The sequence below is a fragment of the Streptopelia decaocto genome, assembly GCF_964273445.1.
Source record: "Streptopelia decaocto genome assembly, chromosome: 3".
Lineage (NCBI taxonomy): Eukaryota > Metazoa > Chordata > Aves > Columbiformes > Columbidae > Streptopelia > Streptopelia decaocto.
This window is the reverse complement of record NC_138656.1, coordinates 6,348,428-6,365,474: the sequence shown is the minus strand read 5'-3', so window position 1 is coordinate 6,365,474 and position 17,047 is coordinate 6,348,428. Positions and strand designations below refer to the sequence as shown.

Sequence of the window (17,047 nt, the reverse complement as noted above, 5' to 3'; positions counted from 1 at the left end):
TTATTGTCTTGCTCACAATATCAGAATTTTCTCTTTATGTGGTAAGCTGCTTCTTGTGGATATTTGTTTTAATAATGTATAGCTTTAAATATCAGAGTCTCCAAAAATGCCATCTCAAGCTTTGGGGAAAGACATTTTGATGTGACCTCTTTGGAATGTGTTGCTGAATCATTTCTTAGAGGACAAGTGCCCACCACTAAGAAAACAGCATTTTTGACGCTTTTGTGAGTAAAGGCTGGTAATCTAAGCATTTAATGAGTTCTGAGATATTTATTACCTTCTTGTTTCCAGAGAAGTTTTTTTCAGGTCCTGAGGCAAGAGAGCATTTTGGGAAGATTTATGGCAGCACAATCGGTACAATATGCATGACAACGAACCTGTTTTGTTAATCGGCCTGTCACTTGGTTTTGTGCACATTAGTTTGCACACTCCTAAGAAGGATAATCTGAGTTCAATATCCTATTTTTAGTAGTTGTTTCTGTTTGTGTGTCCCGCAGGAGAATGACTCAGGAACATTGGATACAGTTGGTGCAGTCGTTGTTGACCAAGAAGGAAATGTTGCTGCTGCTGTCTCCAGTGGAGGTTTAGCACTAAAGCATCCTGGAAGAGTTGGTCAGGTGAACATGCTTTTTCAGTTGAAAATGATTGTTCAGGAATTGTGGCACTAAACAAGAGCTGTGATAGCAAACTGTTACTCTCCCTTCCTTCACATTAAACTCTAGAGGCATTATCACTGCATTGGAATGCAAGTTTTGTTTTTAGTGTCCTCCATCAGTGTTATAAAACATTGATAGGTAAGAAACTGTTCTATAGTCAGTTACCTTTTGCCAAAGCCATTAGTAACTTAATTACTTGGGCTTCATCACCTCCTTGATACCACAAATAGTCTCTGAAATGCTTAAAACGCTTTTAAATAATATTGTCATTAATATTAAGGAAGTTGTCCTAATAATTTAATTGTAAAATTATCTTGTGAATTGGCTGAAGTGACAAAGGACACATCAGGTATAGGCATTCCTTATTGTTATTCGGCAAGGGAATTTTGAGCTGCATCAGCAATGTCATAACTCCGTTGCTTTATAGCTGTATTTCTGGTCAACTTTTGCCACTGTTCTATAAGGAGTTCTCTTTGGAAATGTAGTTAAGGTTTTCTTTTGGAATAGCAGAGTGAAAGGGACTTTCTACAAATAGAAATTTTCTCTTTTTGGGATCTGTATCCTCATTTTTGTAAACTTAGGTTAGAATACCACACCTCGAAGATAATCACTCAGTTCTGAAGAATAGTAATGGAAGACATAGCAAAATGAATTGGAATTGCTTTTTTGACTGTTATTAATAGTTGAATTTTTCCTGGGTTTCTTTATTTGTTGTGTAGGGTTTGGTTTTGTTTGTTTTTTTGGTGTGTTGGTGTTTTGGGTTTTGTTTTTGTTTAAAACTAAGGGAAAGGAACAAACTAAAAACCTTGGATACTTAAATTTATGAAAGATATACTTTTTTCCTTAGGCAGCTCTTTATGGTTGTGGCTGCTGGGCTGAAAATACAGGAGCTCATACCCCTTACTCCACTGCTGTGAGTACTTCAGGTATTTACTACTTTTATCAATATTTTTTAAAAGTTGCTATCTTTCTCTGTAATTAGTTTACAAATTCCAAATAAAATATTTCTATGAATGGTGAATTATAATATTATTTCCAGGCTACGTGGTACGTGTGTATCATTTGTTTACACATAAATATATTTGTCAGTACTGTCTTTAAGTCCATTAATTACTCTCTGTTGGTTGCTTATATTGATCTTTTTACTTAATTAACAACCATGTGAATTTTTATCCTATTTAAAAGATTTTGTGTTTCACTGAAAGGATATACCGTGTTTGTTATGTATGAAGGGACCCATCTTCCTGTAAAGAAGTGCTTTTATAAGCCTGATATGGCGTTAAACACAAAATTCTTCTGTGACTGGATGCATTCTGTACAGGACTAAGGTAATTAGAGCGCCCTTTAACATAGAGGGTCCCTTGGGTACAAAAATGCTACACACAGCATTTTTACCTCCAAAATATTTTATTACTATTTTAAGTGAATATTTAAATGAATTTGTTCTTCATCTTCATCTCTTTTCCTCTCAAAAGGAAGGAGAAAAGGCAGAACTAAATTATTAGAGTGCCTTGGAAAACATTTATTTAGAAATTGTGAAAGTCATGTTAGAATTAGGGTAGCTTCTCTTCCATTTGGAAGTCTCAGGATCCTTTACATGCAAACGTATTTTGTTCAGATGAAGCCTATCAGCCAGCTGTCAGTTGGTATTCTCAAAACAAAACCACAAACACCAAAAGCAACTAAAGATAACTGGGAAAATAGCTCATACTGTAGTGCAAGATCTGAGAATGTAAGACAGGTTGTTTTGGCTTGACAGAAACAGACAGCGAAAAGACAATTGTATTGTTATATGGTACCGGGTGAATACTGTAGAACACAAAAGCTTTAAGGTGAAGTTATGTGGGAGTTACTTAGACTTTGCAACTCCTTCATAAAAGCATTTGAAAAGGCTGCATTTCATTTTTTTTTTTTTCTAGTTGTATGAACAGTCACAAATAGTAAAACATGAAAATTGGTAAAAAGATGGTAAAAAAAAAATTCAAGTTCAAAGTCATATACCTTTCAAATTTCCCCTGTATTTAAGTCTGTCTTGGGCTGTTGAAAATCTGTGTAGATGTTTAAATTTAATGTTGTAATAGCGAGTGTCCTTTTTGGTACTTAAGCGAAGGAAAGTCCTACTGAATGCAGAAGTGTTGGAAGATCTTTCTACTCAAGGAACACTGTATTGATTTAGTTTAATAAATGCTTACCTATGTAAGCAAATACATGTAAATATTGCAATATTTGGGACCATAATAATTAGCAAGTCTAAGTCCAATATTAGAGATGGTGGAAAAGCTGAGAAGGACACCTTTATTGAATTTTTTAAAACTCTGTTTTCAAAGTCAGCTGGATTTGAAGTCCCAATACATTTAAAGGAGATGTCTGGGTTTAATGATGGCCTTAAAGAGAAATCCCCTTTCTTTTTGCTGGTACCAATTTTATACAGTGGTAAATACTTTAATGTTATTTATAACTATCACACACATATATATGTTTCTTTGGTTCAAATTTTCTAGCTTCCATGACATTACTTTAGTACCAATCCCGGTTAATTGAAATAGACTGCTAACGTTTTATGAAGCATGGCCATCTGTTTATTCAGTGATTCAAAATTCAGACTAGCGGTGTTTAATTAAACTCTTGTTGCTGGCTTTCCTTTAAAGTGTTTGTGTGTGTGAGAGAGAGAGGGAGATAGAAATGTTTACAGGAAGTGGGAACTGTAATCAATACCATTCTTTTTTCCATTTTCAGAAGCTCATAATGTTTTGTTTTATAATGTATTTTATGTTTAGTGCATTTTAAAAATATATTGATGCCTGACCCTTATTGAAAAGATGAGTATCCAAAAATGTGAACCATGAAGTTAGTTAAGGGATAGAGGGATGGAAAAATTAAATTATAGGAAAGGTTGAAAGAATGAAACTTGTCTAAAATTGACAGAGCTTCCTAAGAGAAGAAGAGGGTGCTGAGGCACTGAACAGGCTGCCCAGAGAAGCTGTGGATGCCCCATCCCTGGGAGTGTTCAAGGCCAGGTTGGACGGGGCTCTGAGCAACCTGGTCCAGTGGAAGGTGTCCCTGCCCATGGCAGGAGTTGGAACTAGATGAGCTTTAAGGTCCCTTCCAACCCAAACCATTCTGGGATTCTATAAGTGTTTTTTCACTTGATATATCTGTAGTAAAATCAAACTAGACTGTATTTGTAGCAGTGATTATACCCACCTCTTGTAGGTTTCTAAATTGGTTTTGTGCGGACATACATTTAAAAAAAATAGCAACAAATGAAACTTGCATGTTACGTCTAAGTAAAAACTGTGTGTGCATGCATATTCATTTCATGTTTCATTTAACATACTTATACACTTCTATGTAAACACATTTAAAATAAGTACTTAAAACTGAAATTTACAATCGGTTTAGATTTATGGGCTTTTCACAATTTAACATTTCATTGTTTTAATTTCACGTGTTTTTACATTTTAATTTGTCTTTAAGTGGTAAATTTGGCACAAAGTTATCCTACCATTTTCTACAGGGGATTTTTCTTCTGTTGTATTGGGGGGGGAAGACAATTAGGCTTTGGTTGCTGTGTGTATTGAGTACATTATGTGTAGATTTTTAATATTTATTATTGAAAGATTTCATAGAGTCTTTAGTTCATCAAACCACATTTGTAATTAAAACAAAAATCTTGAATGAAGAGGAAAGTTTAACTGCTTCCCTTAAAGCTTTACCAAAAGTATGGTCTAAATTACTAAGTATTAATATATGTTAAACAAAATAATTTTAACTTAAAGATTCTTTGGGACATAAAAGGTTTTGCATTCCTGCTGTTTTAAGCTTTTGAACTTTGTATTAGTGATAGCTGGGGGTGGAAATTCAAACCTTGATTTTAGTACATCAAGCTCTATATTTGGTCTTGAAAAAGGATGTTCTTTGGCATCACTTTCCTACAAGCAATTTCTAAGGGCCAGGTTTTCTATATTTGCTTCCATACTTATGAAATTGATCATGCCTTTGAGTTTTGGAGGCTATGAGCAGCAAATGTCAAACCAGTTGAGGAAAACCTCTGGTGTGGGGAGATTTTGAAATCCTAATTCAAAGTATAGAGAATCCAAACTCTTGCGTATTGAAATCCATGCAGAGTTGGCAGGGATGTAAGAACGGACAGACTGGGTCGAGCCGCAGCTCCAGATGGTTTGGTGTCCTATTTCAGATAGAGAGGGTGTTTGTAGGTCTCCAAGGAACAACATGGGATGGGGAAAAGCACCTTCACTGTGTTCTCCAAACTTCCAGCAATTTGTGATATTGGGACTTTATAAGCTGTAGATACCTCTGGTTTTAATAGGTTAGGATGATTCCTCAAGATTTGTTTGTTTTTGCACTTAGAAGGCCAGTTATGTCTTTCTGTGATGGTTTACCTTTGTAGAAGCTTTCTTGGAAAAAGTGTTAGTTTAAATGGCATGGTTAGTAACACGGTAGGTTTTATAATTTCTATTTATTTTGTTCTAAAATCCTTCTATTGAAGCTTCAGTTTGAGGCATAACTTTCAGTAGCTTCCTCATTAAAAGAGAAAAAACAAAGAAAAGAAAGCATTACCATAAAAGTACTTCCAAATTCCTGTAGCTTTCTTTCAGTGGCCATGTATTATTTGAAGACATGCTTTTATATCTTGATCATTTGTTGGCCCTGTGGATGCTGGCAGGCTTCCTGCTTTTTGTATGTTCGAGGAGGATTTGCTATTAGTTCTTATGCCTTTACCAAGTTGCTTCTCAAATATTTTTGGCCATTTTTAACCTGATTTTATATTGAATGTGCCAAAGGTGGTGGTTCTGAACTTGTTTGGGCATGACTTCAACTTTTTGAACAGTATTTTCTTACCTCTAACAGCGCCTTGGCCTTGTTTAGCCACACTGTCTTTGATTTTATTTTTTTTGGCTTTTCAAAAGTTACTTCATGGTTTATAAAACACAGGATATTGTAAAACTCATATTTTATGGATATAGTTTAACAGGAGGTGGAACAACTGAAATCAAAAGATGAAGACTTTCTGAAGACAGGATGGGGGAGACAGTGGAACTTAGAAACGACTGTGAAAATAAGGGGCCTTTTATTCAAGGTTTATTCTGTAATCTCAGTGTAAAACAAGTAAAATCTTTCTGATTTTTTAGAATTTACTTTTGGAGACATTTCAACATATGAACTCTGAATTTCATATATATATATATGTATATATTTATAAACATTGGAGGAATTCTGTGTGTATCTCAAAACCAGTATTAAAATTCAAGAAATTCAGAGAATGTTGAAGGCATAGCTAAGATACCTGGGCAACCCTAGCAGTGACACATAGCAACATTCATGTAAGCACCGTTCCGTGCTAGAATGATGATAGGGACAGAGTGAAAGCTTGTTAATGACATGAGCATGGCCAGTGGCCTTTATGTGGTATAAATGTAAGAAACAGCTAAACTGGCTTTTGGAGAAACAGCAGAAGACAAATCTTGAGACTTTAAAACCTTGTAAACACCCCCACCACCTCGAGCCCCCCCAAAAAAAGAGGCCAAAACCACACTCCTAAGGCTGCGTGGAACTCTAGTGAATGTTTTTTGTTGGTATATGAATGTAAACATAGGAAGATGGGTATTATTTGGAGCAAAAACATTTGTGAACAAACCCTGACCACAGGAGAAACAATAGTCCATTCTTTGGCTGTACTTGAAGAAAACATTTCCTTTTTTTCCTGAACATAATAGGAATCAAAGACTTTGTGTATATTCTTCTCATTCAAAATAATATCAAGTGTGACATGGAATCTCTTTTCCAGTTGGACTATCCATGATGATTGTGAATATTCCTCTACTAACTGTGCCAGAAATAATACTACTGGGGTAAGAGGCAGGCTGTGCTTTTCCTCAGAGATACCTTGAAAAGTAATAATTCTCTTTGAATATACAGGACCTTCAATATATAAAGGTAAATATAAAATTTACAGAAACTGTTGATGCTGGAGGCTTTGAAAATGCAACTATAAGTGGAATTTTTGAGTGGAAATGTAGAGACCAAGAATAAAGTTGCGTTCCCTTTTTTACATCTTTACAACAGTAGGCAGTAGGAAGCATATTTACCCATTCTTCAAGAACGTGCTTTGTATATGTGTGTCAGCCATTGAAACCCGCAAACCTTTTAATGTTGCATTTCTGAAGATGCACAGAAGGTCTTGCATTACTTAAATGCAGAAATTCTGTACCACAAAGCTGCAAAGTCTCCAGCTTTTACTCCCTCTGAGGAGAATATTTGAGATAGGAAAGGTACCGTGATCTGATGTCCTAGGGAGAGTTTAAATGGGGTTTATAATCCTAAAGAAAAAGGAGTCGAATCTTTCAATTTATTGAGTTCTTTCAGAAAAATTAAACATGTTAACAAATATAATTGGGCTTGAGGACTGAGCCTGAACTGGTGTTTTGTTGAGAAAACAGCAGGGATATCTGGTTTCTGGACCCAAAGTGAGGTGTAGGTGAGGATTCAGCCTAAGAGAAGTTATTCAATGATGCCTTGCTCTGCTCCCCTGCCCAGAGTCTGTTACTGACTGAATGAAAATCAGGTACAGGTAACAGCCATGTTTTAATGAAGGCAGATAGAGACCGTATGTATTCTGTGTAAATAAGTAGCATGTGCCTGACTCCCTTCACGATTTCTTGTGCCGGTGAATTCACCAAGATCCTAAGGGAATGACTGTTAAGATCTCTGGTCAAGAGCAGTGGCCTCTCTTCTCATAAAGGCATTTTAGGGATTACATCAAAATACTTTAAAAGCTGTTATACATACATATATATGATGTACCATTCCATGAAGTAAAAAATAACACATTTTGTATTGTGAAAAGTCACAGAATGGTTTAGCTTGGAAAGAACCTCTGGAGATCATCTAGTCCAGTTCCCTGCTCAAGGAGGGTTCTCTTGTTTTTTTTTAAATCCTTATTCATAAGGAAATAAGTATGTTCACTCTTCTGCTCCCTGCCTTTTGCTGTTCAAACTTTTACTTGTTCATATCTGTTCTTCTTCCTAGTCCATTGTGTAGCTCATGGCTGCTTTTGCTAGCAAAATGGAACAGGAACATTTCCCTCTCTCCTTACGGAAGCCCATGAAGCCAATTCCCTCAATGAAGCCAATTCCTCCCAGTGAAGCCAATTTCCCTCTTTCCTTATGAAGCCAATGTTCTGAGTTAAACTCATTTTTGACAGGAACCACAGTGATATGCAAATCTGTGGATTAAATATTTTTTAGGGAAGGTTTAACACCAATAAATTGACTTATGATGTAGGGCTTTGGCTTTGTGATCCCCATGTGTTGAGGGCTGGGATCCAGTGACTGCCGATACCTGGGCTGGTGCTGTTTGTCTGTCTGGCCTTCGTCCTTTGGAGTCTGTGCTCCAAACGACCAGAGGGATTTCACATGCAAATCTTGTATCCTGTATAGATCCTCTGAGCTGCACTATGTGAGATACATGCTATGGTGCAGTTTGTCTTTGTAGAAATCTGTGTTATCTCTCAAAATCAGTCTGGTCCTGTAAGATTTGGGGAATAATAGGTAATTTTAATGCATCACAGATGAAGCGGCTGCATATGGAGAAGAGTTATGTCATTGTTACAGTGAGCCAAACCACCACCACGAGGCTGTACGGAGAGAGAGGAAGCACCAGGCAGAGATGATTTGTGAGAATGGTAGCGTGAAGAAGTGAACACGGAACCGCAGTGTTCAAAGCTGAGGGGTTTGTGCACAAAATAATCAGAACGGTTGTTTGAATGGCCTTTGGGAGGGTTGTTTTGAAGCAGAACGGGATGGATGCAACAATCAGAGAGTGCTTATTGCCTCTTGAAATTTTAATTGGACTTATTGTAGTAATATATTGTAAAGATGAAGTAGCAGGGGCTTCTTGGAAGTGGTGTCTCCTGCAGAAGCCCTGCTGCTGCGGATCAGGGTGTTCATTAGTGGCGGCAGCAGCCGGCCATGCAGCACCGTCTTGTCCTCTCAATGCTCTTAGTCCTGTTCCCGTTTGCCATGTCTTGCCCAAATGCTTTGAAACAGATGCAAGGATATCAAGATAAATGGGGACAGTGGCAAACTTAACTCTGCTTTCAAACATTTTTCTGTGATTGGGAGAAAATAATCTCATACATGTAGTTAGCTTATATATTAAGCTACTATCTTCCTTTCCTGTAAATCTTAAATGACAAAAGTGATGTAGTTTGGAAAGGTGTAGTATTTTTAGGAAGAGATCAATAGCAACAAAGCTTCTGATGAAAGCCGAGGCAAAAGAGAGTTTGCTTTTTCCTTTTCAGTTTGACTGAAATTAATCTTTCAAAATATATTAAATGTAAAGGAGAATGTAAAAATGCATATCCTCTGTAATGGAACTCCATTTTTTCATCATTCTAACCTTTCTTGGAGGTATATCTGAAATTCTTCTTGTTTGTGATAATTGAAGCAAATAGCTCTTTTTAATAGTCAAAGTTATCTAGCATTTCCCACTATTTAGAAGTGAAGGATTCATACATTTGGCATATTTTAACTCTTTAGCCTTTTTTTTTCTTATTTGTCAAATTGTAGAAAAGCTGTATGAGTTGTTCTTCAGAGTGATTTTAGTTTATTTGCCCATATTAAAAACTTAAAAATACAGAAAGTATTTTCTCACCTTTCCTTAGAGAAGATACTTTAAGACATAGTTTGCCTGGATGCTGAATTTGTCTTTGTTATCTTTGAAACCTACCCAATCTTACTGAAGTTACAGCCTTTTGAAAAATTGCCATTTGCATATTCTTAGTGAGTGTTTGTTAGTTTAGAAGTTTGATCATCTAAGAATTTTCTGTCTGCAGCAAGAATGTGCTCCATTGATCCCTCCAGGATTGATGCTCTAGGAATTGGACCGGACTTTGTTTGCAGGTGTTCTTCCTGGCACCAGGTCAGTAAGATGCAGCAGCTGATAGGAGTACAGAAAGAAGAGAGTTGTGCAACTTTAATTTAGTACTGTAGTGCATTTATGCTAGTCTGCAGCATTTTATGCCTTTGCAGAATTGGACTTTAAATTTTAATTTTAATATGTAACTAACTGTTTCAATATTTTGCCAGCATAATCTTTTGATTGTACTGTATTTTGTTTTTTAAAATCATTGACTTGCAAGTTTTCAGTCAGCTCTTTCTAGAGATGCTGGTAATGACAACCAGAGTGTACTAAAACACAGGTTTCACTGTGTTTCCATTAGGCATAACTAGAATTTATTCAGGAAATAAAGCAGAAATAGTAATTTTTTAACTTGTTTACTGACATTTCTTTTATAGGCACTACTATTTAACTGAAAATAATATCAAAGTTGAAACAACTTAACAGGACCAGGTTCAGACTCTGGAATAGATAATAAAACACAGATAACCTGTAACTTCTGTCTTTAGCTTCTGAAAAGAGAAGAGTCATACTTTGGCAGGGGAGTAAACTAGATTAATTTTTCCATTCTCAAATGAATGTGAGTAATGCAAGTTTCCATTTTGTACTCCTTTAAAACAAGTTCCAACACTTTGTCTTGAGGTACCGTATGTTTCAATAGCTCGACTGGCTCCAGCAGCTTGTCAAAGCTCCATAAGCTCTCTGCTTATGGCTCGCAGAAAGCAAGCTAGATTTTCATTTCTCCTTCCATTCAACAGGAGTCTCTTTCATGTCTGAAAATTGAAAACGCGTGTTTTTCAGTGTGGTGCATGGATGTGTGTGTGCCCTCTGGCACACCTGTTTCTAATTTCCTGACTTGAAAGCATCTCCCATCAAAAGAAGCAGAAAAACAATTTCTTTCTGACACACTGCTCGGAGGCCCTGGCTTTGCAGAAGGCCTCCCTTTCACTTGCCATCTTGGTTCCATTGGTAGAACATTACGAGACGCAGAGTGTGCATTGTATAAGATGTCCAGCTTATATTGTGCTGTGTTCTTTCCCCTCTTGTGGTTATTTCAAGCATTAGAAATAGAAAAAGAGAAGTCGCTGTGCTGAGGAAAAAAAACAGTAATTTAATCCTTAGTTTCTTGCGTGAAGCTCAAATTAAGGACTAAAGTCTATAGCAAGTTAAGGTTTGTATAACCTATGAATTAAGTAGACTATTAGTTACTGTTTCGTACAGAAGGCTGGGTTAAAATGTAAATATTATAGCACAGGTTTCTTGCCTTTTCTTCAAAATAGTATGTAGTGTAAAATAGTGTCTAATGTAATAGCTGAAAATCAAAGATGTTAACAATCTAACAAAACAAAAACACCAAACCAATCAAACCAACTCTTAACTTGGTTGTTGCAAAAGTCTTGTGTAGGCTAACTAGTAAATGACTACACAATAGAACTATGAACTATTAAGGATCAATTTGGTAGGAAAAATAAAAAATGTTAAGCTCTAGTTTTCATGTCACTGACTTGCCTGGTTTCCTAGTTCAGCAGCTGACACTTTCCCAAAGAGCATCTGGATTGTCTCTGCAGCTGCTGTGCTGCATTATGTACCTGCCTGGTACCTACCTATGCTGCTGAATTTCATTGCTTTCATTTACTGACAAGCTAAATGGAACAAAACAGTCAAAAATAGAGCTTAAAAACCACTATAAGCACACAGCGCTTAGCAGTATGTGGAATGCGAAGACAGGGCCTGGCTCTACAGCATAATGGCTGGTGGCTTGTGGGCCTTTGCTGGGCTTTGTTCAGTACTAATATGATCAAGTATATGCAGCAAACACTGAAATTGTTTAACTTTATGGACTATAACAACAAAAAAAATCATTGAATCTTTAAATGGGTGTACAGTTTGCATTTATGCCTGCTAAGGTATGCAGCCCCGATACATTTCTCGTCTTGTACATATATTGATATTTAGGTACCGAAGGGTTGCTTTTTAGAATATCTGCCCACTACTGGAATTGTGAATGACAGTGGAAAAATTATCGTTTGTCAGGATAGTAACAGGTTTCCATGATCAGTTCCTATCTCTTATGTATCTCACTTTCACAGCACTGTACAACATAACAGGTACTCGTGGTTTTCCTGATCTGATTGACAGCAATATCTGGAGCATGGAGTGCAGGAATGACCATCTTACTGTGCTTAAAGCTCAAAAAAACCCCAAAACCTGCTGGGGGTTTTTGCTTTTCTGTACTATTTTTGGCTTAAATAGTAACTCGAGGGCTATTGATACATACATAACTGCGAAGTTATAATGGGATAAGAGAAGAAAAAGAGACTATGAAAAAAAAAAAGAAGCTGTAGATTCCCAGATTGTTCTTGTGGGGATCTTGCAGGAATCGATGAGGGGTGTCTGAATAGGAGAAGTGCTTCTTATTCCCAGAAATTAATTACACATTTAAATACCTACAGAAGAGGGAAGTCATATTCCACTGTTGGTCAGCTTTGCACTTTGAAAGAAACACTGCAGTAGAAGCTGTACTGTGGTGTGATCCTTTTTTCCAACTGTCTCTGAAAATCAGTTCTCTATGATCATCAGGGGTTTTCTGTTTGATCTCCAAGTTCTCAGGGTTAGAAGCTTCTGGTTGAAGATAAGTTGGTGTTTTTTGGGGTGAGGTTTGTTTGTTTGTTTGTTGTTGCATTTGTTGTTTTTATGTGTGGGCTTTTTGTGTGTGTGTTGTTTCTTTATTTTATTCTGCTTCTTGCTAAGTGTGTTGATTTAAGTGTAAAATAGATGTTATGACTGTCGAGCCTTATCCTCCTTTGCTTCCCTTGTCATAGGAGCCTGTTGCTGCCATAGACCTCTGGAGCCTTTAGGAATCTGGTTTTTTTAAACTTCTTTCCCCTTAATCTAGGAGGCTAGAAACTTGCATGAAAATATGTGTCTTTGCATATATGTATGTATTTATTTCTCTGTCAAACCAGACTACATGTTTTCTGTATAAACATTGCTTACTTCACCGGTAGTGATCCTAGAGAAGAGCAACTAATTGTACTTACTTCTACAAGCATGGACTGCAGTAGTTTGTCAGCAGCTGGGTTATGAGCATGCAACATGTTTGCACAATACTAGAAAAAGAATTTTCTTATTATATTAAAGTTATTTCAGTAAAATGCACTAACTGAACCCAGTACATTTTTCCAGACAGTTGTCTCCATTTGAGTCGCTTGTGTGTGAAGACTTACGAAAGCTTTGGTCTGTCACTGCAAAGTGTTTGTCTTTGAGGTGTAATGAGCTTCAGGTTACTGAAGAAGTTGTCCTATCTGGGAAAGGATAATAAAATGATGTAAACTCTGCTTGCAGGAAAGTTTCTGAAACAAGTGCATTTGAGACTTCAATGTAGAATTGAAAAATTCTTCCTAGGAGTCCCTGATGGTTTGGTTTCAGTATTATTTGATGACAAACAGCAAAATATAACAATGCATACAGTTAAATGCAGTATAATGTGAGATAGTTATGCCAATGAACCAGATTTACATTTCCATCAGTTTATGTGCATGGTTTGGAAGTGTATTAAGGTAGTTTCAACTGTAGTTGCTATCTCGAGTCATGTTAATGAAAGTTTTGCAGCAGTTGGCTAATGCTGGTGGTTACATTACAAGTGAATGGAACTATAAGTTTGAACCCGCAACTTTATATTGTAAGTTATAAATTAGGTTTTCATTACTGTAATTCTATAAACATTTATTTTGTGTCTAGCCATAGTATAATCTACAGTGTTTCCCAGTTTGAGACTATAAAGACATATAGGTCTGCTAAACCTGCAAGACAGTTCACACTGTAGTATTTGGTTCTAACTTGAAATGATAGGAAAGGCAGATCTATTGGAATAATTAGGGTAGTTATTTTTCTCAGCCTTTATCTGGTCAAAGTATGTGAAACACTGCTTAGTTCTTTTTCTTGTTCAAAAATAGATGCTCCTACATCAAAAACTGCAGTAACAAATTTTTCTTTTCAAGATGGGGGGATTATTTTCCTTAGTTATCTGTCCCTGCAGATTGCTGGCATGTGATGTGTTGAAAGATTTTTACATACACTGCCAGCAGCAGTCTGTAAGTTTGCTGCCTTATAGGTTGACATAAATATGACAAAAAGAAATGACTTTGTCTGTGGGGATGTAGAGATGTGTGATGTGTTAGTAGAATTGCAAGGCTGCTTTCCTTGTGGTTGATCCTGGATCACATCAGCGGGCTGCAGCTGTTCTTAACCCGTATTAAGTTTTCTCTCTCTCTTTTTTTTGTAGTAGACTTGATGTTATGGGAACTCTTCAATAAAATAATTCTCCTAGGGGAAAATAACATTATACATCATGCTAAAAAATGGCTATTGTCTTTTTGATGCTAATTTAGGAATTACTTAAAAATTGTGAAGTAGTAACATCTGTTTTTATTACTAGATGCATAGGAGATGCGTAAGCTCACTCTGATTTTTGTGTCTCATTTGCTTGATTCACATTCTAAGTCCCATGCTTCTTACCTCATATAGGGTATAAATATTATATTGAAAGCTGTTAACAGATTCTTTTCAAGAGAAAAAAAGATCAACTTGCTAAGTTTTTGCTGGAGCATCTGCTTATTTAGTTTGATTCTTCACAGCAAAACTCCATAAGGAATATGTTTTCTTAGTTTAAAAAAAAGTGATAGCCGTGTTATGGTCTATGGGTAAAATGCGTTTTGCAGTTTTTGCATATTCTTTATACATTACTTTATCCTGAATTTAGATAACTCTCAGTTCTATTGTGGTCAAAAGCATGGAAATAATGAGGCAACCAACAGATAGATCCTCCTGTAAGCAGCTGTTGAGCTGTGAGCCTCTTGAAGATAATATCCTAACCAGGACACTGCTCTCAATAACTTGAGAGCTTGACAGTTTCAATAAACACATTTTCTGCTTGTGCTCTCAAGAACTGTCTCCTTTTGCTGTGCATTTGTATTTCAGCTCCTTCATTTTCAGCTATTACAGAAGTTTGTTTTCCTTGGGTTTCCATGCTCTAAATTTATAACTGCTTTTTACTCAATCTGTTTGCTTTACGAAGAATTTTTTGTCTCTCTGGTGTGCCAATTACATGTTGATTCAACACCAAAGTACCTCAATTTGAACAATTCAGTTTAACTGAATCGTATTAATCAGGAAACACTGCCTGGAATACATAACTCAAGACTAATGTGTAATTTTGATGATCGAAGATACCAAGATTGCAGGACACGTGTACACAGTTCTTCTGCAATCTGTTCCCTGGCGTTATTCTCTGACATTTAACACATACATAATGCTCCATAGGGGTTTTTTACAGTTTGTTTAATGTTGGAAATGAGGGGTGAAGTGTCTTCTTTTTTTATCTAATAGCAGCCTTTGAAAAACAGTGTTTGTGGACTCACTTTGCCTTTTAGGGGAAGGATGTAATTCTGTGACAAGTAAGCAGAGAGATTCTTGGTTGCCATGTTAATTAGGGCTGAAAAGTGGTGGCAAGAACAAGAATCCGCTCTGTGAGATGTTGTGCCCAAGCCGAAACTCAGCACATTGGGAAGCAGAGCGATGAGACGCTCAGCAGGCTGCGCTGGAGCCACTTTGGGTTGGGTTTACTTATTAGTTCTTTCTTTCTGCCAGATCTAGGCTGGCTGCAGCCAGAGTCACTCAGTTCTCTCTGTTCCGACCTTGTTAGTGAAGTGAATGTTGGCCATGGAGGCTGAGCTGCCTTTGGCTGAAACCAGCTTAGGTCTGATGTCTTATACCAGCTCCAGCTCTCTGCCATGTGAAAGCAGCTGTTAATAGATCATTTCCAGCCAGAAATTGTCTTTGGAAGCTACATAGGTGTGTTTACTTGTGTAGTTCTGCACCTGAGCTTCTAAGGATAATAATAATAACTGGATTATAGCTGATTTTTGTATGGAAGCCAGCACAGTGCTTGCATGTTGTCTTGGTTAATGAGAAATTCGCTAGAAATACATATAGATAATAGGGAACTGACTATATTTGACCTCTCTCTATATATATTCTGGTGTCTAATGCAGTTTTAGACCCTGATGTATGTCTGATCAAACTGTAGTCACTTAGATAATTAAAATAATTGTCAGATGATTTAGATCATTAAAATCAGCTGTTGAATTGGTTAGCTGTGGTTTTCCTTTTTTCCTAACTGGATAACACATTTCAGTTTAACTGGTGCTTGGTTAGGCCTCTTCTAGCTGCTTCATCTGCTTCAATGCCATTGAGGAAGAACGTCAACAGATGGGAGGCATAGTAGTATGATGACTTTTGTATGTATATGTATATATATATATAGGTATCACCAATGTGTTTTCCTGTCCAAGAAAACTTTGACATTAAACATGCACTGTATCATTTGACCACAACTGTACGTCCCAAACCACATTACAGGAATAGAGTGCGGGAGAAAAAGTGTTCCTACAGAGCAAAAGTAGCACTAATGGTTTCGGGGTATAATTACAGAAAGCACAGAGGCAATAAGTGGTTGTTTGCTGGAGCTTTGTTGTTTCTTAAAGACAAACCTTTAAAAATTACAAGAATTTTTATTAGGAGTCCAATGAGCAGCCACCCTGTCAAAAAGCATAGATGAATTCATGTGTTCTTCATTGACAAAAGGTTAAATCAGATGGACTAAATAGAAGATTGAGTCATGCAAAGGAGTTACTGTGGCATTTACTAATAATGTTTTTGGCTTCAAGAGAGTTGCATCCAAGATCATTCCTGTGAGAATGATTAGTAAGTGGATTATTTGGGAGAGAATTGGAGGATCTGGATTAAGATGACGAGTCAGAGACACTCTGAGTTCCTTCTCAGTATTTCTGTTCCTTCTTTCTGTACTTAACCTTTTTTGGTTTACGACTTCGTGCAGGAAAGTTGTGAGGAAAAACTGCTGACATCTTCAATTTTCATGTGACGCAGTGTCACAATCTTTAAAAAATAAAAATTTTAAAAATATGGCAGACACCTGTCATGCTTTTTTTTTTCCCCATTTTGGCTGTGGAGATGTAAAATAATGACAGAGTTTCTTCACAGTGATATCTATATTTTGACTATTCCAAATCTTAATGTTTCTTTAGGTTGTGGAGAGCACCTTGTCCGAACCATACTGGCCAGAGAATGTTCATGTGCTTTGCAAACGGAAGATGCCCACCAAGCTCTCCTAGAGACTATGCAAAACAAGTTTATTGGTAAGTATATGGTGCTAGTTGCCTAAGCATTGTGTAACATCATTTAAAGTGCAATTAACCCTATTAAATAAAGGTAAGAGACTTATTTTTGTGATTTCTGTTGTAGCCTTATGTTGCAGTTGGCTTCAAAGTTAGTGTCGTGTTACATCTAAAAATGTTAAATCGAACTACAGAAGAATATTTTAGGAAGTCTCACAGAAAATCCTTGGAAAGATCTCAATTGTTATGTGAGTCATAGACTACCCAGAGAGG

The 17,047-nt window shown here is 36.7% G+C and overlaps 1 protein-coding gene across 7 annotated transcripts in view; it reads left to right on the top strand.

Annotated features, from left to right (window-relative positions):
• Window positions 1–17,047, top strand: part of TASP1 (taspase 1) — a 79,227-nt gene that overhangs the window by 39,538 nt on the left and 22,642 nt on the right. For all 7 annotated transcript variants that reach the window (XR_014183552.1, XM_082047869.1, XM_082047867.1 and 4 more), the window contains 3 exons: window positions 498–617; window positions 1,504–1,582; window positions 16,685–16,795. Coding sequence is in view for 6 of the 7 variants with exons in the window: in XM_082047869.1 (XP_081903995.1) it covers window positions 498–617; window positions 1,504–1,582; window positions 16,685–16,795 (310 nt within the window). In the remaining variant the exon portion in view is untranslated. The remainder of the gene's footprint in view (window positions 1–497; window positions 618–1,503; window positions 1,583–16,684; window positions 16,796–17,047) is intronic.